The sequence below is a fragment of the Pezoporus occidentalis genome, unplaced genomic scaffold (assembly GCF_034315485.1).
Source record: "Pezoporus occidentalis ecotype Australia unplaced genomic scaffold, CSIRO_AGI_Poc_V1 ctg9, whole genome shotgun sequence".
NCBI lineage: Eukaryota > Metazoa > Chordata > Aves > Psittaciformes > Psittacidae > Pezoporus > Pezoporus occidentalis.
The window spans coordinates 1,252,718-1,279,308 of record NW_026916262.1 but is presented as its reverse complement, the minus strand read 5'-3'; the positions used below and the strand labels follow the sequence as shown (position 1 = coordinate 1,279,308).

Below are 26,591 nucleotides of genomic sequence, written 5' to 3'. Positions count from 1 at the left end.
CTGCCATTTCTGTGGGCTGCCTTGGAGTGACTCACCCCTTGCAAACACCAGTGAGCACTTGATTTGCCATTTCTTAGCAGAATTCTTTATCTTCTCCTGATTCCTTGTCTGGATAATTCTTCCTGTTTGTTGTGGTGGCTTTTTTTTTTTGGGTTCCCACTCCCCCAGTTTTGTAGCCATTTCCCCTACTCACTCTTCAAGAGAGATGAGGGATGACACTTTTCTGAAGTGATGACTGCTTCCCAGAATGTCTTGGTCTCACTATGATTCACCACAGAACTATAAGCTCCAGACAGCTGGGGTTGAAGGCACCAAGTAACAGAACAGTGTCAGCACCCTAAATCACTAATAATCATTGAAAAGCTACAGTCTTGGCTAACAAATATTAACCCAGACATTAAAAAAAAAATAAAGTATTTTTTTCCCTTTCTTCCAATAATAATATCTAACCCACGCATTCTTTGACTTCTTACACTGATATTTTGAAACACGTTGAAGTCTGACTTTATTTGCCTTAAATAGTTTTGGATATTAGCTAATCATTGTTGTGATTCACATGCAATACTACAGAGTTAATAAGAGTGAGGAAATGTTATAGAACGTCTACTTCTGCTTCACAAATCAAGTGCTTCCTAGCTCATCAAAGTCCTAGAATATCAGCACATTATCTGATCTAGCATGCACATACACGTACAACACACCAGTAAGCCTAAATCACGAGGTCTAAACCCCTAGCTTTAAATAATCATGATGACATGCATACAAATATCTTGCAAGTACTGGAAACAGTAATTCTGTATTTGTCTCTGCCAGAAATTCTGCTTCTACCTCCTTTTAACAGGAACTCATGCAAAGTCAGAGTGATGCTGACCAATTTCAGAACTTAAGGTTTCTTCCTGAGACGTCATGTTCTTTCCTCAGCACATTGCCCAGCTGCAACACTCGAGTAGGGATATGAAAAATTCGCAAATCTAGTGTCAGATATAATTCCTACATTTCCTTTTATATTGTAAACATCATTAATGAGGCCTTAAAGAATGCTTTGTTGTAAACAGTGGAAGGTTTACAGCTACCACTCCAGTCAACGTAAGGAGAGCGCATCAGTGTCAACTGTATGAAGACACATTCTTTGTTTCACTTCATACACCAACGTATAATTTCATCATGTTAATACTGAAGTGAAAGACGGAACCCCCTCTGAAGTTCTTTCATTAAATCAAACATTTTCTTTTCATACTATATCTTATGTATTCTAAGATTTTATTTTCATCATCAACACTTTTAATCTAATCGTGGCTTTAATTTATTAAAGGCCATGCTAAAAAAACCCCAAACCAAACAGGATTAATAGGAAGACAGACTGCCACTGCTATAAGAACCAATGCAGTAAAATAGCTGCTCCATTATATTTTTGCTACAGTGAGAACTTGATACATACTAACCAACAGATCTGCTTTACCTATTACATGTCTAGTCATACCTGTATACAATTGCGATTAGATGAACCCATCTATCCTTCTTTGTATGAAAAACTGTTGTGAACTATTTCCTATCACAGACTAGCACAGTTAAAATTACATATATTATTAAATAATAGCTCGTGTAATTTTATTTGCTTTCAGAGTTACAGTGGTCAAGAGATAATCATAGAGAGCACATTATAATTATTGTTAAACACATTTTTTGCCACAAAAAGTTTAGAGCATTGGTAGAAAATCCTATGCCATTACATGAAAATATTTAACACCTGTAACCATAATTTCATAAAACAAATATACACTTTATGTAGTATTATGTCAGCAAGTACTTTTTTGTTTGTTTTTTTTTTTTTTTCAAATATCTTTTGCTCTATACATATGTATGTTTGCAGTTAAGAAGTGCACCAAATGCTTCTATGTGTGTGTGTGTGTTTGCAATGCACAGGAAAAATATTGGTTTACCTCTATGGTAACTGTACTTGTCATCCCCACTGGACCGAAGAATGGGGAATTACAAGATCTTAATTTTACCAAATAATTGGCCTCGTATTTTTCTACCTAATGCTGAACATAACATTAATTGGTATTTACCTTCTAATGGTTACAGAACACAGACTGTATATTTCAAAGACAATCTTTACCAACTATATACTGACTTTCATTTCAGTGTCCATTATATAAATTAGGACTCTGTTGAATACTTGTACTGAGGAACAGATGATAGTAACTTTATTTAAATACATGCACAGTACTGTGAACTACAGAATGATCAAGTACTGGTTTTTTACTGGATGAATGAATCAATAGAAAAATAGATTTAACAAATCATTAACATTTTAAAGTCTAGATAAAAATGGGAAATCATGCATTTCAAGCAAGGTTTTCTTTTTTCCTTGTTTTTTGATGAAATCTCTGAGAAATTAAGACATGCAGAGCTGAGAAGCAGCTCATTCTGAACAAAGGACAGTGTTAAGACTGCACAAAAAGTTTTCATTGAGACTGTTTATATGCAACACTGAAAAAAGTTGCCATTCTTGGACTTCCCTTCAACATTAGACAGTGCTGTGCAAACCTCGGACAAATCCCTGTATTATGATTTCTAAGCTGTTAGGAAGTCTCTCTGAGGGCTAACAAAGTAAAAACCTGAGCAACTGCCTCCTTAAAATTTACAACAAGAAATGTTTTGATTTCAGACAACAGACTACAAAAGGGTAATAGAAAACAGTTTCTCCTTTCCTTAAGAAGTTAATTTAGGGGATAAGTAAATCATGGATGACAAATTTATAAATAATAGTGAAACAAAATTAGATATAAGTTTAATTTTTCAATATTTAGAGTACGTGTCTATGTCTATCAACTTAGGAAACAAATGAAAAGTGTTTACTTGCAATTAATTTAATGTTTTTTCCTACCCCAACATTTGTCTGGACACGGCCAATGTAATCAAAAGAACTGTAAATTTTCAGAAGTGAGTCTACTCCAGTGCGCTTGATAAATTATGCATTAACCCATTTCTCTGAAGCATCCTTCACTAAATCTTTGGTGGGAAATGCACTTTATTAGGCATGAGCTTTGGTTATTTCTGTGCATACGCACTATGCTATCAGTCAATACGCAGAAGGATTTAAAGTTTGCCATGTTACAGAGAAGTTTACTCATTAAAATAACTAGTGTTTCAACAAACAACACTGATAGCTAGCTTTGCAAGTATTATCATCTTCACTCTTAGCAGGCTTTCCTCCGCCTTACAGCTTTTGCTCAAACTTTCACTGACTTCCAATCTTGGAAAAACTTACACCAGAGTCATCATGATCATTTGAATACTGCACACGTTGTCAGATGTTTTCAGCAGGTAAAGTTACTCCCATACATAGGAGTTGTCAGAATTAGACATAAGAATTTAATGCTTAGCTGAAATAAAAATATTCTCAGGGTAGAAAGAAATCATAAACTAAAAGTACAGGTTAATGAGACCTGTAATAAACTTCACTCTGAAACAGGTCCAGTTGGTTATTGATGTGAACATGTTTGATTCAATGAATACTATTGAACCTATGGCATATGATCATTGTAGTAGAAAAACTGAAATGGAAAAGACAGAAAATCAAATTACCCATGGCATTCTCTTCCCAAATTCCATGGCATAATTAGCCCATAGATTAGTAAATGGTAATGCATGCAACAAAAAATATGCTGTATCACTTTATGTAAACATCTGCTTTCATCATGCAAAATGCCTACAAAACTGTGACGATATTTTTTTCTAGTAGCATAGTTTTACATTAGCTCAGATACAGAAACTGTTGAAACAAAATCCATGATTTCGCAAGTAGAAGATATTCTAAAATACTTGAAAGATTTCCAGCATAAATATTCCAAAGCTCAACAAAGCTAGGTTTTTTTTTTTGTTTGTTTGTTTTTTGTTTTTTTTCCCTAAAATCTAAACTACGCAGGCTTATTCCTTGCTGTGGTTCCTTGTTCTTTTGATGATAGAAGAGAAAAGACCGGTTTTTGGAGGAGGTCCCATCAACATCGGGGCTTGGTTCTTGTGAGTAATTTTTATCTGGGGGAAGAAAGAAGAGAAGCACAGTTATCCCCTGAGCTAGTTCAATTCCAAGTTTCTTAGATGCCTGAATCATCTTTTATCTGTGACTTCCAAAGTTTCTTCATTTAATCAAAGAAGAAAATACCTGTATTTTTCATGAATGATGTTACATATGCAATAAACCAATCTACATGTAATCACTGTTTCCACAAATACTTTAAATTATACATGCAATCAATATTAAAAAAAACTATGTAATAAAATACATGTAATAAAAAACATGTGATCTTAACATTTTGAGTGTGGGATTTATTGCTTGCAGTTGAATATTTTATGTATCTACAAGATGAATAAGAATTTAAAAGTTGGAAAGGACATACAACATGCTGACAGACTAAGCAGTTGCCCATTATTAAGATACCAGCTATTTCTTTGTATTCTTTCTTTATACATCTAATCAAGCTGTACTTCGCTTTTAATACAGGACACTAGTTAATTTCAAAATAACCAGTACGAACAAAAGTTAAAAGTTAATACACAAAAAAGGTCAAAAAATGAACTAGCATTCTAATTTGTTAATTAATTGTTAATAGAATAGACTCAAATATTCAAAAGACTATTTAAAACACTTTGTAAGACTCCTCTAAAGCCACCCGTTTTGATTTCTTTCATATAAAACTACGAATCACCTTAAATGAGACAACCTTAAAGTAGATTATGTCTGCAATTTTCTCTAATTCAAGTCTAAATTAGAGAAGACATTTTATGAATGTATGCTATGCTCAAAGCTAATTGAAAGCAATTATCAAAGTGGCATTTTGTCTGTGACTTTAAGATACATTGTAAGATAATAAATGATTCTCATTATGTAATAAAAAGGTCACATCTTGCCTTTGGGCTAGTGACGCTGAGAGTTTTTCAAAAGCAATCCGAGACATTTTCTTTAGTGAACTACGACTAATACAAGAACCATCACTTATTAAATATCAGTTGTCACTTGCATAGTACCCACATCAGAGATGGGTATTTCTTTCAAAAAGAAACACCACCTCATTAAAAACTGGAAAAATATATCTCTTAAAGTGCATACCTGACATTTTCAAGCTAAAATGAATATCCTTCACTTGTCATTCACTAATAGTAATGAAACAAAAAATGTATGTCACGTGGAGAGGCTCATTAAAATATAGATCAGGACATTTCTCGGGGTGGAAATTTACTTTACAATATAAAGAGACAGAAACATAAAAATCTCAACAGAATGAATGGGTTGGTTTAACTCTATTAGAGCCTTTACTTTACTCTCCAAATGCTCATTTTCATGCCACCTTAGCTCATTAGTCTCAAATTTCATACGTGACCTCTTCTTGTCAACACTGTTCATTAGTATCAAATTTAGCATACGGAGTTTTTTTGGAAACCTAGATTAATTTCACATGGATAATAACACTTGCTTTCAAAGACAGGCATCAACATATTTTTTCACAAGAAATTCTGCTTCAGGCACCGCTTTGGAAGCCAAATCTGTCGTTGGGGTAAACTGGAATTATTCCATTGATATCACTTTCTAACAGCTGATGATCTAGTCCTGGAAAATCACCTCAAGAATCTTTGTAACTTTACATGCTTCATAAGACATATTTTGGGGCTCAGGAACAGTGATGACATCAACCAGATCCTGAGGATCAATATATGAAGTAATCTACAGCTGCTGTGACTGAAGTTTTGAGAGTCATTAGGGATCAGCTTACTGCAAGATTTGGCCGTGATGCAGCAGTAGGAATGGCCTCAGTTTCCTTTCAGAGGCAAATCATAGTAATTTCATCTTAATGTGAATAAAAGAACAAAGCTCAAAAGATGGCTTTAATATGAAGAGGTGAAGTAATCCTGACACCCCATACAGATTGCATGTTGGACTGGGGCTGTTCAATGCTGCCAAGGGTGAATGCAATTACATATTGAGAAAATGTTTATCATTTGCAAAGGTCTTTTTTGGCTTGAGCCATCTGTTTCAGAGACCATGACCTCTTCAGTATGTTGTATCCTATCAGCTGAGATCACCTAAGATGCCTGAATATGATTAACCCATGATATGCATGGGGATGGAGCCCCATATGCATTCCTCCAAGACATATTTTCAACGATTATAAACTGGCTCAATTCCAGTGGTGTAAAACATATTTTACATTATGAAAATACAAAAATAAAGAGTAAAATTAAAGTATTTTTTTCTACTTATGCACAATAGTGTATATTAACATGGCATTGGTTAATAATGATAACCACTGGTTCCTACTAAAAATAATAATAATAGTAAAACATTAGAAATAAATCTTATATTTGGTTGATAAAAAGAGAGAATGTATGTTTGTAATACACTCTGGACCACTGCAGTACCTTGCCTGAAATAGGTTAATTTTGCCTTTCTCAAGACTCTCAGGTACTTCATTTCTGCTCTGGACACTCACTTCTGCTTCTGTTTTAATACTGGCAGCATTGCCAGAGTTAGTGATGTATGTCTGGCCCACAAGTGATGCTCAAGACACTTTGAACTACGAAGGCACACTAAGAGCCTCAGAAGGAAAAATAATGTTGTAGATCAAAGTAGAACTGAACACCAAAAGTGCTATATGGGAGACTGCAATTGACCAAAGAAAAAGGAGAGAAATCTTTACTTACAAGCAACCAAGATTTAGTTTAGTTAAAAAGGAAGAAATCACTTACAGCTATATAGAGATTCTGTGTGCAGGCACATGGCATGTCTAAAGACTAATTCTTACCATTCAGTTTCTCTTTCATTCAGCAAGCAACCTCATGTCTTTTTTTCAGAAGCACAATTATAAAAGCCTTAAATAAGAGCCATCTTTTTTTTTTTTTTTTGCTTTTCTTTTGTCCTAGGTGAATGTGATTTACACACATACAAGAAAAAGAGATTGCTCAGACAAAAAATCCTCAAAGCTCAATCACTTAACCTAACGTAATTTTAGAAACTGATGACACCCTGAGAAGCATACTAATACAAATTACTGTGGAATTCTGAAAAATGATTTTTGAGATCACTTACTTTTATTAAAAACATTATAACTTATAGAAAATATGGAGGATATTTTAAACATAAGTTAGGGGAAGTGCAGCTGGGGAAAAAAACGCTTCTATTTGGCATATTTGGCACAAATTTTTATTAAAAAAAAAAAAAGGTAAAATGAAATAACGAAACTCCAGTTTTGGAGAAAGTAAATAGCCACCTGAGTTGCTAAGATATCGTGGATTTTTGTTGTAAGCCTGATACACAATGTTTTAGGCTAAACTCAAACTGTTGAAGCCAGTAACAAAACCCTCATTCACTAATGGAAGCCAAGATCTTATCCTATGACTTCATGTTCACAGAAATGTAAAGGACTAGTATACTTAGTAAACAGGTTTGGCACAATAATACTGCATTTGCAATTTCAAAACCACTTTTCCAGTATTAGAAAGTGTGCCCAATGATGTATTCATGGGAAGGAACACAAGATCCAATTAAAAAGGAACATAATTCTTAAAAGATGAGATGGTAATGGCTCCCTATTTGTTGACAGCATTTTTTTTTATGAAGCAGAAACCTGAATTTGTGATAATGAAGATATGTATAAATGTATAAACCAGACATTTATTTGTTTCAGGAGCAGGTCAGAGTTTCAAAACATGCCTTGAAGCCACATTAATACAATGCATCCCCTAAATGAATGCAGTGAGCATCAACAGTTTTAGTGTGATAAATATATCTTTTACGTCAGTCAATTTTGCCTTCATGCTCCTTTCTGCTATATGTGCCATTTACATTCATGTTCCTGACTTCACAGAATTCCTAAATACTTACTATTAACAGAGAACACAGGGACATAAAACTAGGTACTAACTACAACGCTAAATGAAAGTAGAAAACTGAAAACAGAAATAAAAAAAGAACGTCTGTATTTAAAGGACAGAGGGGAAAAAACTGACAGAAGAGAACTTCTCAAGTTGGATTGGTTAGTTTGCAGTCATGTTTTTCCACGCTATCAGCAGGGTTTGCATGTTGGTAGTTTTGAGGGTATAAGGATTTTCCGACAGCCTAAATGTCTGTATGATGTTGCTCCCCTTATAGGAAATGGAGGGATGCAACACCTCTGTATCAGAGAAGTTATCAAATACATTCATTCTCCTGTTAGGTGATCAAGAGCTGTACTGAATATCAAGGTATGAAACCCACCTATAGAATGTAGGCAGTGCTAAACAAAAGCAATGACTTGGATTATGTGGCATTTTGGTCAAAATCTCTTCAGATCTAGATCTGTATTAAATATAGCTTTATGCAACACACCTTTTATATAAATTTCTTAACAATATTATTGTGCAAAGTGCAATCAAATCTAATCAGTTTGGTATTAATTAAGCTCTAATAATATACTCTAGTCTCTCTCCTAAGTAGTGTGATCCGTTTCCCCTTCACACAGGTAGATTGGAAAACATTACGATGTCATCATAATTTTTAAACATACCGAGAAAATGACAGAGCTGCAAAATTAAAATAAATGATTAATGACATTTTTTTCATGTTTTGTACTAATAGGTATCACTGAGGTTTTAAATTAATAGAGCTGTCAAGCTCAGGGTTGTTACAGATCCAGTGCAGAACTAAAATGGAAATTATGTATTCCACAGACACCTAAAGATGACACTTTGGAATATTTTAAATTTTAATTAGTAGGTGCAATTGTTTTCCCCCCTCGTCCCTAAAACCACTGCAAATTAATTGGCAATTAGTCACAACTAATTCTTTTCTTAACAATCTGAACTAGAAAGAAAGGTGCATTACACGTTAGAGTATTTGTCTGGGGTGCAGAAAGCACACATGCAGAAAATTGCTTTGTCAATTACCAAAACTACTGTTGTGAAATTCAGAAAATATATGCATAGGTAAACAAAACTAATTAATGTGCATTGTACCTGTGAGCACAAAAAGTAATGCCCTGCTGCAAAATAAACTTTTAAAACTCAATAAATCACTCTGGCCTTGAAATAGAAATGTATGTTCACAGTTGCTCAAAAGGGAAACAAATGCAGCATGTTAGCTTAACACCAAAACTTTTTCTAGCAACTGACCCATTTATGGGTTAACTATGTAATAATTGTGTAATATTCTACTTAAATCAGCCACCATATCTAAGACCCAGTTCCTCTTTGCTCTAAAGAAGCAGACAAAAGTTTAAATTCTCCCATTATACACAACTGATATGAAAATACCACTACATTCAATGACATGGAAAGAAGATAATTTACAATGTCTAGAATACATCTGCAGCTTCTTCATTCTATCTGTGGTGTGTTGGTGACAATGGGTCTACATAAAAGCAAATCCGTGACTCTTATTTTTCTCACCATCTCTGGCCTAGAGTGATTATTAGTAAAAGCTTTTTTGTTTGTCTGTTATTAGTTCTTGTTTCTCTCTGGACTTAACCGGAAAAGTAGGACTTCAACGGGACCTCTGTGCTCAGGCTTCTTGTATCAACAGGGACTAACAGGAAACGTTAGAGAGAAACCATTCATTCAAAACTTATTTTTAAGGTGCATCCAAGTGATAATATTTCAAAATAATATTTCTGAGTTTCATTATTAAATGGCTTACTACAAGTTTTCCTATTACTAAATAACCCTAAAAATACTACGTGTTTCAGATGTTTATGAAACTACAGTTCAGGCAACCCATTAGGTGGGCTCTGACTATGAATTTTCATTTTTGTTCCTTCATTTACGCAATATTCCTATGGACATTTCTGTCATCTACTCTTAACCTAATATTGCTAGCAGCCCGTCACTCTTTCAGATATGATGCCAAGCAACTTAGGAACAGATGAAAGAACTGAAATCACAGTTATTTCTAATTAAGATGGATTATTCTTAAGGATTTTTTTTAAAAACAATACTAATAATTTATGTAGCTAAATTGAAAGATTACTTTTCTTAAAAAAAAAAAAATAAATCCTGGTGTCTAAAGTTAAAGTTTATTGAATTAACTTGAGAGTCTTTGAAGTTTCATTACAATTAATCACCTGTTTGGAGATAGGTGAAACCATAGATACCTTTCATGTTTCTGTATTTGTCTGGGAGAGCTCTGATAGAATGTCCTCTTCATCTAATCAGACGAGGTGTTTAACATTACATTAACATTATCATCTTTCCTTCTCCCAAAGAGTCCTCTTAAAAAGCAGTGAAAACAACACAGTTTGGCACACAAATTCTGCATCTTATTATATCCGAGCAGTGTGACTTTGTCAGACATTGCAGCCTGCATGTGTTCAACATATTGAATAATTCTGGATGACAGATTTTCAGACCAAGCCACTCATATTTTAAAATACTAAGTACATCTAGGGACACTAGGTGCATAAGCGACAAAAGATGATAAAAGATGTTAAAAAAAGTACACAACAATGCCTTTAGTGCTAAACCGATCACAGGCACGAAAAATAACAGATCACAGCTTCTGGGGAATCACTGTGTTATCTATCACATCCCACAGTACTTTCTGAGAGCCCACGCTGTCATTTTGGGGGGGAACACGGTCTCTATGTTAAGGAGAAGGGACAGCTGTCAGCAACTCAGGCTATTTGTATAAAACTTTTCTCCAGTCAGAAAGGAGAAGTACCAAAGATAAACTTCTTGCTTCCTTCAACAGGCACGAAATTTCTAAGACTGTATACGCAGCCTGCATCCCATAGATAACAGTGATTTGATGCAGAACTTGTTTTCCTTAATATGCATAATAAAATAGCAGGAGAATTTTGTTCAGGTTGAACTTGATTTCTTGAAAAATCATTTGCAAAATATTCTCATTTGTACCAAAATCTGAACCAGAAGTAAGAAAGGACTTCTGAGCTTCACCACCTGCACCTTGGGCAAGGGTTGATTCAGTATCTCCTGATTTTATGAATGTCTTTCTCACTTAGCCTCTGTAATATTTATAGGTCAGTCCCTAAAACTACTAAACTGAGATAAGATAAGCCTGAAGTTCCTGAGATGACCATGACGAAATAAAGTAAGTGTAATTTCAACTTTACAAAGAACAGTTGCTGGGGGAGAGGCAGTAGTCTTTTTTTTCTTACAAAAACTTTTTGGCTGGAACACTGAAGAATCAAAAACCTGAGGCTCAGTTGCTGCGTCTAACTGGCATACATGATCTATGCAATAATGGAACAAGATGCAGGTGTCTCTCCCCTAGAACTGGTGCAATGGTATATTCAAACACAACAGTAGCTTCTGTCCTTAAAACTATATAGCTAGAAATCTAGTAAGTGCCTTCCCTCAGCATACCATGGGAATGAACCCCTATGTCTCAGTGCATGATGTAGGAGTGCCACCACTTCAGATATGGGCATCAATTCTTTGTAGGAGCTAGGAAAATAAAATTCTCACATGTTCCATAAAGAACTAAACTCATGGATTTCTTTATCTGATCATCACACTTCTTTCCATTTAAAAATCTGGTCATTAATTTTCTTACTGGTAATTTGGGGAGAAAACACAGATTTGTCTCTACGAGAGACAAATGCTCATGATTCTTTTATTTGCCTTCTCATATTTTCTTCTAAAATTTGACCTCTTTCAGGTTCAAATAACTGGCTACATAGCTGGCTACACATAAGAATTTATTTTGATATTATCCCAATATATATAGGTGATCAAATACACTTTAGCTTCCAAACAAAGACCTCTGTAAAGCACGCACTTAGAAATCAAATCTTAAGCTTTGGTTGAGAGAAAGTTAACATCCACATTTGCCATTGTCTCAGGAAGAATTCCTACCTACTTTGCAGAGAAGTTCAAGGAAAACTCTACTGTAGTTAGAATTCGTGGGGAGGTAAGATTTTGGACCATTCATGTTTTTTCCTTTAGAAGATGTAGAAAACAGAGTAGGGTACATGAACAGTAATGCAAGGAGAAATTGCAATAAATACATTAAGCTCTTCAGGAAAGAAAAAAAATCCTGGAAAAATGAATAACATAAAATAGTGATTTGGTATCTAAATTCATTGAGATGAAGTAGCATGGATAAATTGCTCATGTATTTTCTTCTCAGAAGAAATAAATACATTCAACAGTATGTAACACAACGTATATTCTGTTAACAATGGTATAGCATGTGCCATTTCTATCCCCTTTAAAATGGTACTTCAACTGGATGGCGGTAATTATCAGTAATAATTTACTGTTTCCTCAAGGCAGTAATTGAGATGTAAGAACTGTCTCTTTTTTCACATTTGTCCTCAACTGTGAGGGCAGCTTCTGCTAGTGTTATCAATCAGATAGCAGGGATTTTGCACAGAGCAAGCAATCAAGAAAAAAAAAGCACATGTTATTGCCAGCATCCTTCCAAAAGTTCTCTTCTGTGATTTGGCAACTGAAAAATTACATGTCTTTTTCTTGAACAAGTAACTGCTGGGTTCAGTACTGTTGATATCTCTTAACTCCAAAAGGTTTCCTGGAATAAATCTCCTAAAATTCCCCCTGTTCTTTCACACAGTGTGTGCACATGGTTCTCTTATTGCAGCATCTGAGCATTTAACCATAGAGAATTAGAGATCAGGCACTCTCCCTGCTGTTCAGCTGTACACTCTGGTGTATCTGGTAAACATGAACTATTACAACCCTTTTCTGTCCTCGTAACCCGTATACTATCAGCTCCCACGCCTGTCAGCACCTTACTGAAGGTGCTCCCTTTTACTTTTTTGTGTAGCATTTAATTCTACTACAGAGATAAAGCTCATGAAAGTGATCCACTACCCTGGTCTGCGGAATTACTCCTATCTGTAGTGGGATTTCTTCCTTGTCACACACTGTCATACTCACAAGCTGCAAGGATGCACCAATTCATCTGCTTTAAAACACATGTCTTCTTTAGGGGAAAAAAAGTCACTGAAATTATGTATTAAAACATGTTGCTAAGCCTATATTCAACAACACAGAGCTTAAATCTTTTCAACATTTTCTCAAGATGTTGCCTCAGACTGAGACGAAATGGAGAGTTCTTAAACACACCTTTCTTGTGTTGCCGGAAACAGCTACTCAAACCTCCTCTGTGCAAGCTGCTATCCTGCCCTATCGTGTCTGTATTGCTGTTTACCTGCCCCCACTTCATATGACTGTTCACTGAAATAACAGATTAATTTTCCTTAATTTCTTATTTGAAATTTAAGGATTTAAAAAAATGTTAGTTCTAGCATATAATTCAATCAGCCCAGTTAAGACTTCAGCTTTAAATAAAACCTCCTTGATATGAACTCTCAAACATGTAATGGAAAATCTCCCTAAATTTTTAAAGAATAATTAGTTACTTTATACATGTTAGCATCAAAATGAACATTGGCTTTTCCTCAGCAACAGAGACTACAAATCTGATACATCATCATAAAGGATCACACTGGGTAAAGGGATGCTGGGACTGCACCCTTGGAGTATTTTATAAACTTTTGAAATCAATACTTTTTTATTCTATTCTAACCCGTGGGAAAAAAGACAGCATGATAAATTGAAAATGCATTGGGTGTTGAACTATATAAAAACAATGTATGAAGATATTACTTAAGTAAACAAAGTTAATGCTGATGGCAGTGAGTGTCCTTTTAAACCAAAAGATTCTTTTTCTATCATTGAAAACCAAGTGAAAGTAAATAAATAATTTAATTTAATAATGAATTTATGAGCAATGTAATTTTTGTTACTCATTAAAAAAAAATTCCTGTTTTTTTTTTGTTTAGTTCTCTTTCTTGAGATAACAGTATACTTACCGTGCAAGGAGTTTGCATCCAAGGTTCCCCATCTATCTGCATAGGCAGTGACTTGCTGGTCCTAAAGTGATATATTTCATAGTGTAAGAAAAAGTAACTAGACAAAATTGATAAATGTACTTATTAAGGAGGCATATATATGTGATGGCACACACATATAATCCTGATTTATCCCTAAACTTCTATGTAATCTCCAATACGGTCCAACATGCTTACAAAAGTAACCCAATCACATTTAGTTTGATTTTCAACAAAGCGAAAACGTTGTAAAGATTCACACATCTTGCTAGTAATATGCTACTCTCTCATGAGAGAATAGTCTATAATTTGTGAAATAAAGAGTCAATTACACAAGAGCTTGAGGAATAAACCTTATTAACTGAAAAGATAAAGGAACCTCTGCTATTTTTATAATTTAGATTGACTGCTATAAAGGAAACAAATAAATTTTAGCTCTATCATCACAATTTATTAGAACAATAAAAGATGTTTTTACACTCTTGTCTAACTCTGGGTTAGACAGAGTAACACATAAGATGACAGCTGTACTATATTCAGAGGCTTTAACACACCATGCTATAAATTTAAATTGTTAGTAAAGTGACACTGATTTTAACATAAAGCTACAGCCAGTGTTCCCTGTCTAGTTTTTGATACCACTTTAATAAAATTATAGACAAGTGAGAAAGGAAAAAACCCCCAAGGGTGATCTTTTTTGGTCTTTTCCACTCACAATAGTTACCATACAAGATTACTAGAAAAATAACACAAAGTAGATAAACCTAATAACGGTAAAATGAGTCAACTGAGTACTCATGTTCATCAACGGAAATACTGGCTTGGACATTATTCAAAAGTGACTAATAGTTCATGGGATTATCCATTGTCATCTACGGTCATAAGTGGAGGAAGGGAAGAATGTTCAATGAGATCTCACTTTATAGGTTTGGAAGGGTTTCTGAATCTTTTCCAGTTGTGGTCCTGCTGATGTGGCATTATAAATATTATCTCCTGGTATCCAGAGAATGTTGGAATGGCTCTGTAATCTTATTTCTCTTCCTCATCCAGTAGAAGAGTACTTTTGAAGTCAACATCACCAGTCCTTGAGCAGAGCCTTCAAATCTACCAGTCACTTCGGCAAATCCTTGTTTTAAAGTTTTTATTGCTGCTGTTCTGTTTTATGCTCATTCTAGGCTTCTGGAGTTTATAATCATATAACTATGATTTTATTAAAATTTTGAAAAATTCTTCATGATAAATTCTTCACTGAGGAAGAGTTGATCAGCTCTCTTTTTTCCAGTCCTTACCTAATCCAAAAATTAGAATAATTCTTTTCTCTTTGAGTCCTAATCCAAGTTTCCTCTATTGTGAATGTTCTGGTCACTTTAAGCACAGGAACAGTAAAACACAACTAAATTAGTGTGCTCCACCATTAGTGGCTTATACATACCAGCAGGTTTAATAATAATGACTTGTCAATGTTCAGTAAATAACAAACAAATCAAAGCCATTCTAAAGATCAAAAAAGAGCTTTATGAATACTAAATACATGCTACTATTCCCTGGTGAAGAATGCATTATAAATGGGTTAAAAAGTGTCAAAATAATGTTAATTTACTTTTTGCTCAAAAGTGCATGGAGTGTATGTCAATGATAAACTGCAATATATTTATGCCTTACTCCTTCTGGTCCAACTGCTTGACAGTATTTCTTCATAGGATGAAATGACAGTTGAATACAGCACGTGAAGACTGAACGTAAAACGCCCTTTTGCTAGATTTTTGACACATTTAAAGAAGGCAAGAAGTATAGGCATAGAATATGGATGGAATAGATATTTCATATACAAAAATGATACTTTCACAAGAAGTAAGTACGGTATTTATGACTATTAAGTTACCAAAGTGGACTTATACTATATAAAACTTTACTGTTTCACTACAACAGCGCAGTGCAAATTGAAGATGCTGATACCTGATGACAACAGATGAGCACTGGGCAAGCCGTCTTCCAGCACTTTTCAGACCTGTGTATATCTGTCCCATCTCCATGGCTCCTTCCAGACCAACCACTTCCATAAGCTGGTCACTTAGATCTGCAAAAGTTGAAAAAAATAACATTTTGTCTGGATGGCATTTTGATAGTGGTTGTTCTGTGACTGGTAAGAATTGTGAGAAGATCAGCCTCATAATACAAGATGTAGAGAAGAAAACTAGAAAAAATGATGATTCCTAGGAAGTGATTGAAGCTTTAAGGCTGGACACATCTGGACCTATTCTCACACCACTCTAAAATAACCTGACCAAAGTGGTTCTAAAAGACGATAATAATACCTCTGAATTTTAATACATGAATACTGAACAAATAATCTTAGTCTATGAGAAAACACGAGAGACTCCTTCTTTAGATTGTGCTCACAGAATGAGATGTTTGCAGTTTAGAAATTCAGAAATTGGATCTTTGTCTCAAGTAGTACATAGATTCAGTGCAAAAAGGGCAGAAAACCCCTTATATCAGCAACTATTAATCTAATTTTCCTGAACCTTATAGTGCTTGTTTGCACCAGTTATATATTTTTATTTCACACATTGTTTTGCCTATGTTGCATTATGGCATTAGACTTTAAAATATATTTAAATAAATCATATCTCTGGCAAAATAAATATTAGATTGCTTCACTTCAAGGAGCGAGGACAAATTCTGTCTAGAATTTCAGATATAGAGACACAACCAGAAACCTAAACAGTAATATAGCAGTCTAGTTTGAGAAACAACTAAGCAAAGTAATGAAATATCCAGAATCAACGAGGGTGTTTTGTATGAAATGCTTTATATGCTCCTGTTAAAATGCATGTTGCCAAGACCAAATGGACAAGAAAAAGAAACATGTTTTTTTTAGCTGTATGTGTGTTTTACAGATTCGCTGTTAATATCCAAGTTTCCAAAAGGTGTATTATTTGGTGAAGCACAGGAATGAGCTAAAATGTTAGAGTCTATCATCACATTGAAAAAATAAATAAAGGAGAGCACATTACTCTTTGTATATTTTAAACCCTTCAACCTTTAATGAAGGTAAAATTTCATGCTAATTATCATACCTATGAGCCTAGCCCAAAGTTTCAAATGGAGTCTTTTTTGTTCACTTCTTTGGACTTTCAATGAAGGTAATTAACTGAAGAAGTATTGGGGGTGGGGGGTGGGGTGGGGATATGAAAAGGAAATAGGATTTATGGTCCGGATTACTCTGCTTCCAATGAGAAAATCTGATACTATCCAAAGCCTTCATTTTTCTTATATTTCCTTAATATTCTTTGCTATTTTCATTTTCTCATCACAGTGAAATCGGTTCCTTATAGTATTAATGAAGCAAAACCAAAGCCTATTCTTTCCTATTAAGGAAAAACAATGATGGACAAAAGATTAAAACATACAATATGATTAATTTTAACTATACATTGAATAGTTTGCACCAATATAACACATGTAAACCCAATTTTGCATTTCTTACTTTCAATTGAATTGTTTTTCTTTTAAGATGTTTAAGTTACTCACTTTTAAACCTGGGTTTAAACAATTTCTGCTTTTCTTGATAGCCATAGGGACTAAGGTGAGAAAGTCCTCTCATTTTCAAAAGCTACTCTATTAGAAAAGCACACAGAACTTTACAGATGTACTAAATCATTAAAATGTTTCCAGCCAAAGAAAACATCACATTTCTATTCACTGGGTTATTAGAAAATTATTACTTTTTAAATGGGGGAATAATTAAGAACAGATTTTTATTACTGACAGCTCAGGCAACATATGCAAGATTCAGAATAGTGACATTTGCAGTGATATAAATTTGATGCATCATTTTTCAATAGCTGTGAGATTCCTGCCAGTATCAGCAGATAACAAAGGGTCAAATCCTGCCATTTGATCTGTACCACACATCTCAAGAAATGTGGTATATTAAACATTGGAAGATGGAACTGAACAATACTCTAATGCACTGAAAAAGTGAAACCTTTTCAAAAACTTTACATTTGCAGTGGCACATTCCCAAAGTGGGGTTATTTTAGGCCAAATATGACTATTTTTAGAATCAAGCTTAAATTAGACATAAGCTTACTTCAGAAGCTGGAAAAACTAAAGCAAGTGTAACATGCAATTATCGACTTAGGGTTAGTTCATGCTCCTGCCCTTGCTAATACATCTTTCCTGATGCTTTTGCATAGTCATATACATTTCAAGAAATCCTTGAGCTATATTGACTTTGATAAGAGCTCAGAGTGAGCAAAAGTGGAAAAGGGAGTGTGTCTATTTTGGTTCAATTCTTCAAAGATGTTAACACGGCTTCACTGGCTGAATATAAAGGGTCAAAGAATATAAAGGGTCAAGACATCAATGAATGGATTACATTTGTTCTTAAAAGGTCCCCACCAAAGATTCTGAAAGAGACTAAGCTCTATTAAAAGAGATTAGATCTTCTATTAAATTAAAAGATAGGAAAGGGGAAGTCATTCTTCATTCTAGTGGAAGGTTATCACTGATTTCTCGGAAAGATCAGTGCTAGCCTCTGTACTGCTCAACATATACCCCTAAATAATCTGGAAATGGAAGTAGATAGTGAGTTCCTGAGGATTCGGTGAAGTAAAGAGAAAAGCCAATTAAGAAAAAAAGTTCAGGAATTTTACAGTACTGAGTAACAGGGCTATGCAAAGGCAGAAAATTCAACACATGTAACTTAATGGCCATTAAGTGACATGGGGAAATTACAGGTATGTAAACTGTTATATGCATATATATTGCATTTAAAAGAACCACAGTGTGTGTGTACATATCCACAGACACACATATATTTATATTGCTGGGATACGATGAACATTGCTATGCTGGAATTAACAATATGGAGTTGCTGTGGCCACTTCATTGAAAACATCAGCTCAATGCTCAATAGTGATCAAATACCATCAAAAATTATGATTGGTACAGCCACATAGTATGGAAAGTGCAGTTCTGTCCCATTCAGCAATGCATAGGAAGATATAAAATAGCTGGAAATGACAGAGCAACAAACATGGTAACAAATATGGAGCAGCTACTCTGTGAAAATAAATTAGACTAGAAACCTTCAGAAGCTAAGGAGATGAGTGGAGGAAAGATAAGAAAATAATGAGTGTCACGGAGCAGGTGAAGAGAGTACTGTAATTTAGCATTTCTCAAAATGCAAGGGTTTCCACAGCACTTCTAGAACAAGCAGGAAATCCTTTTTACATAATAATTTGTTACACCATGATGCCTTACTAGACTTCTAAATTTCTGAAATCATAATTATTATATATTTACTAAGGCATCTTACTGGAAGTTTCACTACAAGTTTGCTCTCTCATGCTTTATTTCTAATAATGCAATACAGGTTGGTGTCAGAGGTCAGACACTGAGCTACATGAACTTGCAGGTTGATCTAGCATCACTGTTTTTGTTGTCCTTTTATACATCTTAGAAATTGTAGACCAGAATAACAAATACTGCTGTTAACTAAACATCATTAATCACTTAAAACAGCTTGTAATGTGGACTTTTCCATGACATGTATCCCAATTGTGTTTGAAACCTAATTCAGAAAGTAACTTCTTTTTGATCCTCAAATTATGTTCTGAAGTTTCACACACGTGTGCGTCTGTGTGTGTCTCTACCAACTATAGAGCAAAAACTAGCTCTTTTAAGGTGCGTTGTATTTCTTCTGCATTACACAGATCTATTATAAACAGAAAAATAATCAATTGGTAACTGTACTGATAAAATTCTCCGATACCTGCTCCACCTATTAAATATAACAGTTTTAGGAGGTTTAGGTTTATGAATCTGAGAGATTTTCAAAAAAGAATTTAGCAGCTAACAGTAAACAGCAGCAAATACCAGACACTGAACAGCTTTTCAACCTAGTCAGGTCATTTAGTTGCCTGAATGAGAGCCAAAGTCTCATAGGTAGGCTATCACGGAGAGCATCTCAGTATTAGTGCATTAGGAAAGTGTTTTTTGACTGGTGCCTTGGGGTTCTTGAGTCCGTTTGTTCTACTTTGAGCTCTGTGAAAGAGCTGAAGGCTCTTGCTTGTTTTCTATGTGAATGAGCCATTAGAGTGTGTGGGAATGTTTTCACAGCACCATGCCTCTCCTGCCCTCTTCCACAAACTGAAGTACTTCACGTGTCTCCTCGTATTAGCCCTGTCAGTAAACAAAGCCCGCTCTCCTGGGAGAGCGCTGCTGTCAGCAAATGGTGACTAGCATGCAGAGGGGCATCTGACCCCTTGCACTCATTCCTGATGGGGAGATAAAGTCCCTAGGGAGATGACTGCCCATTTCATCCCATCAGCCAGCAGAAGAAAGAGAAGTCCAAACAGAAACTTGCACAAATAGCAGACAGAACATTGCATATGAATATAAGCCCTTCATAGCACTTCCCCCAAGGCATGAAGATTGGAGATTTTAAAGTTTCTTAGTGAGGAGTTGATGTTATCCATTAGCTTGGCATTAGCTAAATGCTTCAATATTCAAAGTGAACACAAGAGAGAAACACATTTGGAATACATCTATGAAGATAAAGCAAGGAAAGCAAAATGGGATAGGGGGTGGGAAGAAACATGGTGTGATTAGAAATCCTGATTTACATAGAGAACTTTCCCACTGTAATGGAACTGGTTTTGGTATCCAATTTATCTTTGCAATATATAAATATTGCTGTCCTGGAAAGAGATTGAATGACTCTATTATAACTTGGGGTTACTGCACTCACTCAGGCACATTTGCATAAAAACACTGCTGGTCAGTGGTAAATCTGTCTCTGGCAGCAGTTTGTCTCCAAAGAGAAGGGGCTCCATGGCTTATTACTGAATGTAATGAAACCCTAGTAATCATCAGGCTGGAAATTTTTTTGGTTCCAGTTAAAATACTGAATAATAATTTCAAAACTGCTATGATGCCAGAGGATCCCTGAAAAACTCCTGAGCTTGATGCTCTGCACCATATGAATGCTTTGGCATCTTCCTAGAACATGGCATGTATTAAATCTACAGTCACCCATAATGAAGGAATGTGGGGTCACTTCTACATGCAGGGATAGGGACTGCTGTTGCAAAAATGATAAAAATGTATTTAATGTCACAGTATTCTCATGATTTTAAATGAATGGATTTTTCTAGATTCCTGGTTACAAGAGATCAGTCAATAAATAACAGTCTGTACATCCTGTTTTTTGTTATGCTTTGCTTTAGATAAGCTACCTGAAGTAACATATGCCTCAACACTTTTATTATCAGAGTTATAGCTAGAGGTCCAGATTATGCCAAGGCTCTCTTTTATTACCAATTCACAGACATATAGTAAAAGACAGCTCTTACGTCCATGAATTAATAATATAGACAAATAAAACAGACAAAGCATTGAGTAGGGTAAAAAGAATATTATTATACTTATTTTACAATGTGAAAATTGTACACAGACAAGTTTAGGCCCTGCAAAAGGTTTGTGCTCATATTATGCTGGATATGTTTGCGTGCAGACCCACAAGAGTCATAACATTTCTATCATGTAAAAAGTTAAGCACACGAGTTTGCAGAACTGACCTGGTCAAGATCATACATTAAGTCTGTGGCAGAGACAGGGAATAAATCAGCAACTCCTGAATTTCAAACTTCTGCTTTTAAAAGTCTATTCTCCCTCTTAATACTGACTTCGAGGATATATATCAAGTGCTACATCTGTAGCATCTGACCCAGTTTTGAGTATTTTGCATTGCCGAGTTTATTTGTAAACATTAAAAATCTTAGGTGGTTCCAGAAATATATTTCATGCCAGCACTGATTAGCAGCTCAAGTCTTTACTCTTGTATTCATATTTATTTTCCCTATTTTTAAAACAAAAGAGTCTGCCTCTTAGAACCAGGATAGGAAGATATATCATTGCTGTAATTTTCACCCTAGTAAGATATTCAGATATGATGATAATAAATTAACATATATTTTTTATCTGTAAACACACACAAAAATACATACACACTTTATACCTATGTGGACAGACATACATACAATACATAGCAATATTTATGCATATGTGAGAAATTCAGTACATTTTGGCTCCACCATCCAAACTGATGAAGCACTAAATAGCTTTAATGGGGTGAGAATGCAAGGGTGCTATTTTTGACACTTAAAATGAATGCAATAAATAAAATCCTCTCTGCCAAATTCAGTGGCAAAATTACTGACTTCAGTGGAACCCAGATTTCACCTGGCATCTTGTGTCTTGCATCAGTCTAGCACAGAGAATATGTCCTCAGATGGAATCATTTAACAGATATAGCTCAGCCTACTACTGTGTAATGGATTTTTTTGTGCATATAATAATCTCCTGATTCTTATTAATCAGTGAATGACAAGCTTCCCCCAAAAAATAGGAGGGCAAACAAGAAAGAATCAGTCCTTATAATTAAACATTTAATGAAACTTCTTAATTAGCACAAAAGGCCTTTGTAAAACTTTTCCTTAAGTGAACTTTTTTTTTCCAGCTTACCAGGGGGAAGGAGAGGAGAGCTCTTCATAGAAACTTTTTCTGACTAATAGTAAAAAGAAGAAAAAAACCCCAAACCAAAACCAACAAAAAACAACCCACCCCAGAGGATTCAAATTAAATCACTTCCACCCAAAACCTACTCCGAAATACCAATTTTCAGATGTTCAACATTTGAAACAAGGGGTTTCATCTTCCAGTGTGGGAGATCATTAAGGGTAAGTCTTTTATGGCAAAGCTCGCCTGACAAAATGTATTCTTTTTTTTTTTTTACAGATTTATTCTTTTAATAGTCTGAGGTACAATTGCATTGAACAGGCTGCTACACCAAAAAGCCCCCTATTATTTTAATCTGTATTCTTTTAAAAGTTATTTGTTCAAAAGGATTTCACTGTGTTACTCTTATACCCCCTTCATCCAACAGAACAAAAGCCTTTCTATGAAAGGAGTCTAAACTTGGACAAACCGTAAAAAAAAAAAAAAAAAAAAAAAAAAAAAAAGCAAAGTTCCTCTCTGTTTTTATCAAATTTGATTGCTGCAGCTGTTCCCAGTTTCTGTATTTTAAAAATAGCCTTATTCACTGCCTTGTTGGCTAAAGGCCAGAGTACCATTAGAACATGCTGTACGGAAAACCTCTATTCAGTTACAGATACAGAAATATATTTAAGATCAGTGGGGGTCATCTGCAGCAAACACTTGTATGGGCGAAAATGGAATTTTAATGTGCTTGGACTGCTCACCACTTTTAACAGATATTTAAGAACTTCAAACCGGATATCTTTCTATTTGTATTGGTACTCTCAGATTACTGAGCATCAGGTACAATACAATATGAGCAAGTCAAGATCATTTCAACTAACAAAAATAGATCTAATTCTCAAATTACTCCTTAGTAGTTCTGGCATTCACTTTAAATGGCTCCTAGCAATATTGGATATTTGATTAGCCTATAAAAATGCCACAGCCTAGAAAAGAAAAATACAGTAATATTGATGGAAATGTAGAAATCTGATCAATGAAAACTAGCTTTGATATGTACATTTCTAAGAGGAACAGTACTAACAGGGGATAAACGTTCCCTTTCTGCAGGGTAGCAAACTCTAATAATGGCATTATTCCTATATTTACCCGAAGAGTTTTTTTAGTTATCTGACAGAAAGAAATCTTCATTGCATTTATGTGAGCACTAAAACTCCTTTTGATTTTCATCCAGGAGTTCAGAAAACCCCCAAATATGATCTTCATTCCTCTTTCTTTTCATGAGAACAAATTCCATTTGTTTCCCCTACCATGCTAGCACTCTATGGTGTTTGGAGATCACAGTATGCAGAATGGATACTGGTTTAACAATACCAATTTGTAATTATAAAGCAAGATCCTAACCCTAGGAATGTATTATGAAAATCAATGACATGTATCATAGATCAGCCACTTCTGCTGATCTAGAATGCCTGCATTAAAGTATTCAAGGTTATGTATTTCTACTTCAGCTGGGGAGGAGTCTTCAGCATGTTAGAAATACCCAAGGTCATTATTTGGATAGGTACCAACAGGAAAGAAAACATAGCAGTGATGGCATCAACACAGCTTGCTAAGACTCCAAGTTCTTAGCGGCTTGTTGGCTTTCTAAGTTTCTGCGCCCTCACTCTCCCAGCACCTGGGTTAATAAATTAATTAAATGCTACAATCACACTTTGGATTGCAGTTTCAGTTACAAACATTGTCCACACCTTCTCTTTGTATAGAAGGAGCATCAGGCAATTGAATGAAGTCAAATCCAGTGAATAATAGCAGGTATTTGTGTTGTCTTATATAAATCAATCTTCCCACACTTCCAGCAGTCAGTGAAAGTAAAGGAGCTTTGATTTAGTTTCCCACTAAACTAAGTATTTTTTAGTGTTGCCTCAGATGGCCTAGGATTTCCAGGACATTCACAAAGGGCTGACAAGCCTGACACAGGAGCAACAGAAGCAGCAGATGAAAGGATGGTATCTTGAGAGGAACTCTTATGGTGTTAGGAACTTACATGTGGAAAACTGAAGAGAACTCAGTGTTTTCTCCAGACAATCATTCAAAGGAAGAATCTAAGAGGTCTAATTTTCTGGAGGAGCATGTTTTTCCTCTACTGTCATCAACAGGAATCTTAGGAGACAAGACAGCATGATTGGTCAACTTAGCAGTGTCTACACTTTACTTTCTGCTAAATCTACCTGAGGATCTCGGGATGAGCGAGCTCTGGGCAAACACTTTGCTTCTGAACACCTAAACCATACATTTGTTCTGATACCTAAAATATTTTAAGTGGTGTTACAGATGAATAGTACGTGTTCAGATTGCCTTTTCAGTTTTCAGGTCCTGCTTTCAGTCCAAAACAGAAGGAGCAAACCTCAAATTGAATCAGAGTTTGGAATAATCACTCTGGGTTTGTTTTCATTTTATTAATCAGTTACACACTGGAAGGTAAGGGTGGGAGCAGTGCTTTTTGGTTATATATGGAAATTAAGCTGGAAGGACAGAATATTTTTCATTCGTATTTTGGAACTTTCACCTTCCAGGTTACTTTCAACAAATGAGACAAATTTTAAAAGGACCTTTATTTTAGCCTCTACCCAAAAAACATGGATATTCAGATATCAAATGAAATACATGCATGTTTCAAGCATGACTACCAAGTGCTCTGTTTATTCAGGCCTATCTCTATGGTAACTACTTTATGGCACATGATTTCAGAATACTAATTGCAAAGCAATATAAATAAGGTTGTGTGCAGGTTCGCATTTACATATTTAAGGCATTTCAAAATTCAAAATTCATCCTAACTTGTACAATATAACGTGTGATTTACTTTGAAAAATATTTTTCATCATTGTAATTCTTGCACTGTAATATTAGCTGAATTTTCTTTTCCATAACACTACTTTGCACTAGGATCACAAGCACAAGGGAACTGCAGTATACTAAGGGAATTAAAGAAAGTTGAAGATGCAGGTGTGCTATTAAATGGGCGGCCTTTGTATTACAGTGTTTATGTGTGCTATGCCATGCTAAACAGAAACCTAAATGTTAACACGCAAGAAGTGGTACAACAAGAACATCTGCGCTGGGGGACTGAACTGGCATACCTAACACCTCCAGTACCAGGTGCAAAGGAAATTTCAGTATAGCTTGACGAATTCTGACTGCTAGCATCTGTAATATATTGGATTATCTCTCTTCTTCCCTCCATATTCCACCAGAGTATTTGAATTATACATCTGGCTTTAGATTCTAGCATAGCAAAAGAAAGGTTGTAATCCTTCCCTCCTGGATTGCAGCCTTGTTTTTAACTTCTTTTAGGTTTTGCTTTTCATAGAAACATAAGGCCAGAGTTACTAGTAACTTCTGAATGTAGAGTTAAGGAAAATGAGCATATTTCCCTGGGAAAGAAATACTGAAGGGAAAATTGCACCTCTGATCTATTTAAAGATGATCAAAATGTATGTAGAGAAAGCTTTTCCTCTGGACTAAAACTTTACATTTCTCTGAGAACATCCAGTCTTCTAAGAGCTGCTAGATTTTCATGTAGAGTAACTTTTAAAACTCAATCTTCAAAATAAAATGAAGATTTTCATTTAAAGTTCAAGTGACATACCTGATTAATAGAAATATTGATGATATTCAGTAGAAGACTTAGAATACTTGAAAGAACAAGACAGCTGGCTGAAAGCATTGCTAGGAGATTCAAAACTAGTCACTTGTGGAGTAATCACTGAAGTCCAATCCTAATAATATTTGAAGTATGTGACATTCCTCAGCATCCACTGAGACCATGACCTACCGTATTAAGTGGCTCAGGATCAATCTTATATTTCTTAATTAGGTAAAGAGTTCAGGAACCAATTGTTGTATAAAACTGAAAACTTACAAAATCTACCAGTGATTATGTTAGTTCAGATGGAAGTCAATGGCCTGATCACCATTACCATGTCATCAACAATAGCTGAAGCTGTTCCCAGGAAAGAACTGTCTGAACCACAGCTCTCCATGTTCTTTGTCCAACACTTTCAACAAGACAGAACAAAATGTCATCAATACAGCAAGTGGGCATATTGAGCTTTGAAGGGATTTCTTTAGAAATGTTTGTGGAAAAGAGTTTCCTTCTCTTGGCAACTTCAGATCACCTCCTTTCACTCCCAGCCAATGATTAAGCCTCTTGAATATGTCTAATAAATA

General features: G+C 35.0%; 1 protein-coding gene across 8 annotated transcripts in view; it reads right to left on the bottom strand.

Moving 5' to 3' along the window:
* Nucleotides 1-3,892: 3,892 nt before the first annotated feature.
* DGKB (diacylglycerol kinase beta) overlaps nucleotides 3,893-26,591 on the bottom strand; it is a 331,269-nt gene continuing 308,570 nt past the window's right edge. For all 8 annotated transcript variants that reach the window (XM_062605129.1, XM_062605131.1, XM_062605132.1 and 5 more), the window contains 3 exons: nucleotides 15,804-15,924; nucleotides 13,830-13,890; nucleotides 3,893-4,041 (listed from right to left, as the gene is read on the bottom strand). In XM_062605129.1, the coding sequence (XP_062461113.1) occupies nucleotides 3,934-4,041; nucleotides 13,830-13,890; nucleotides 15,804-15,924 (290 nt within the window). In that variant the 3' untranslated portion in view covers nucleotides 3,893-3,933. The remainder of the gene's footprint in view (nucleotides 4,042-13,829; nucleotides 13,891-15,803; nucleotides 15,925-26,591) is intronic.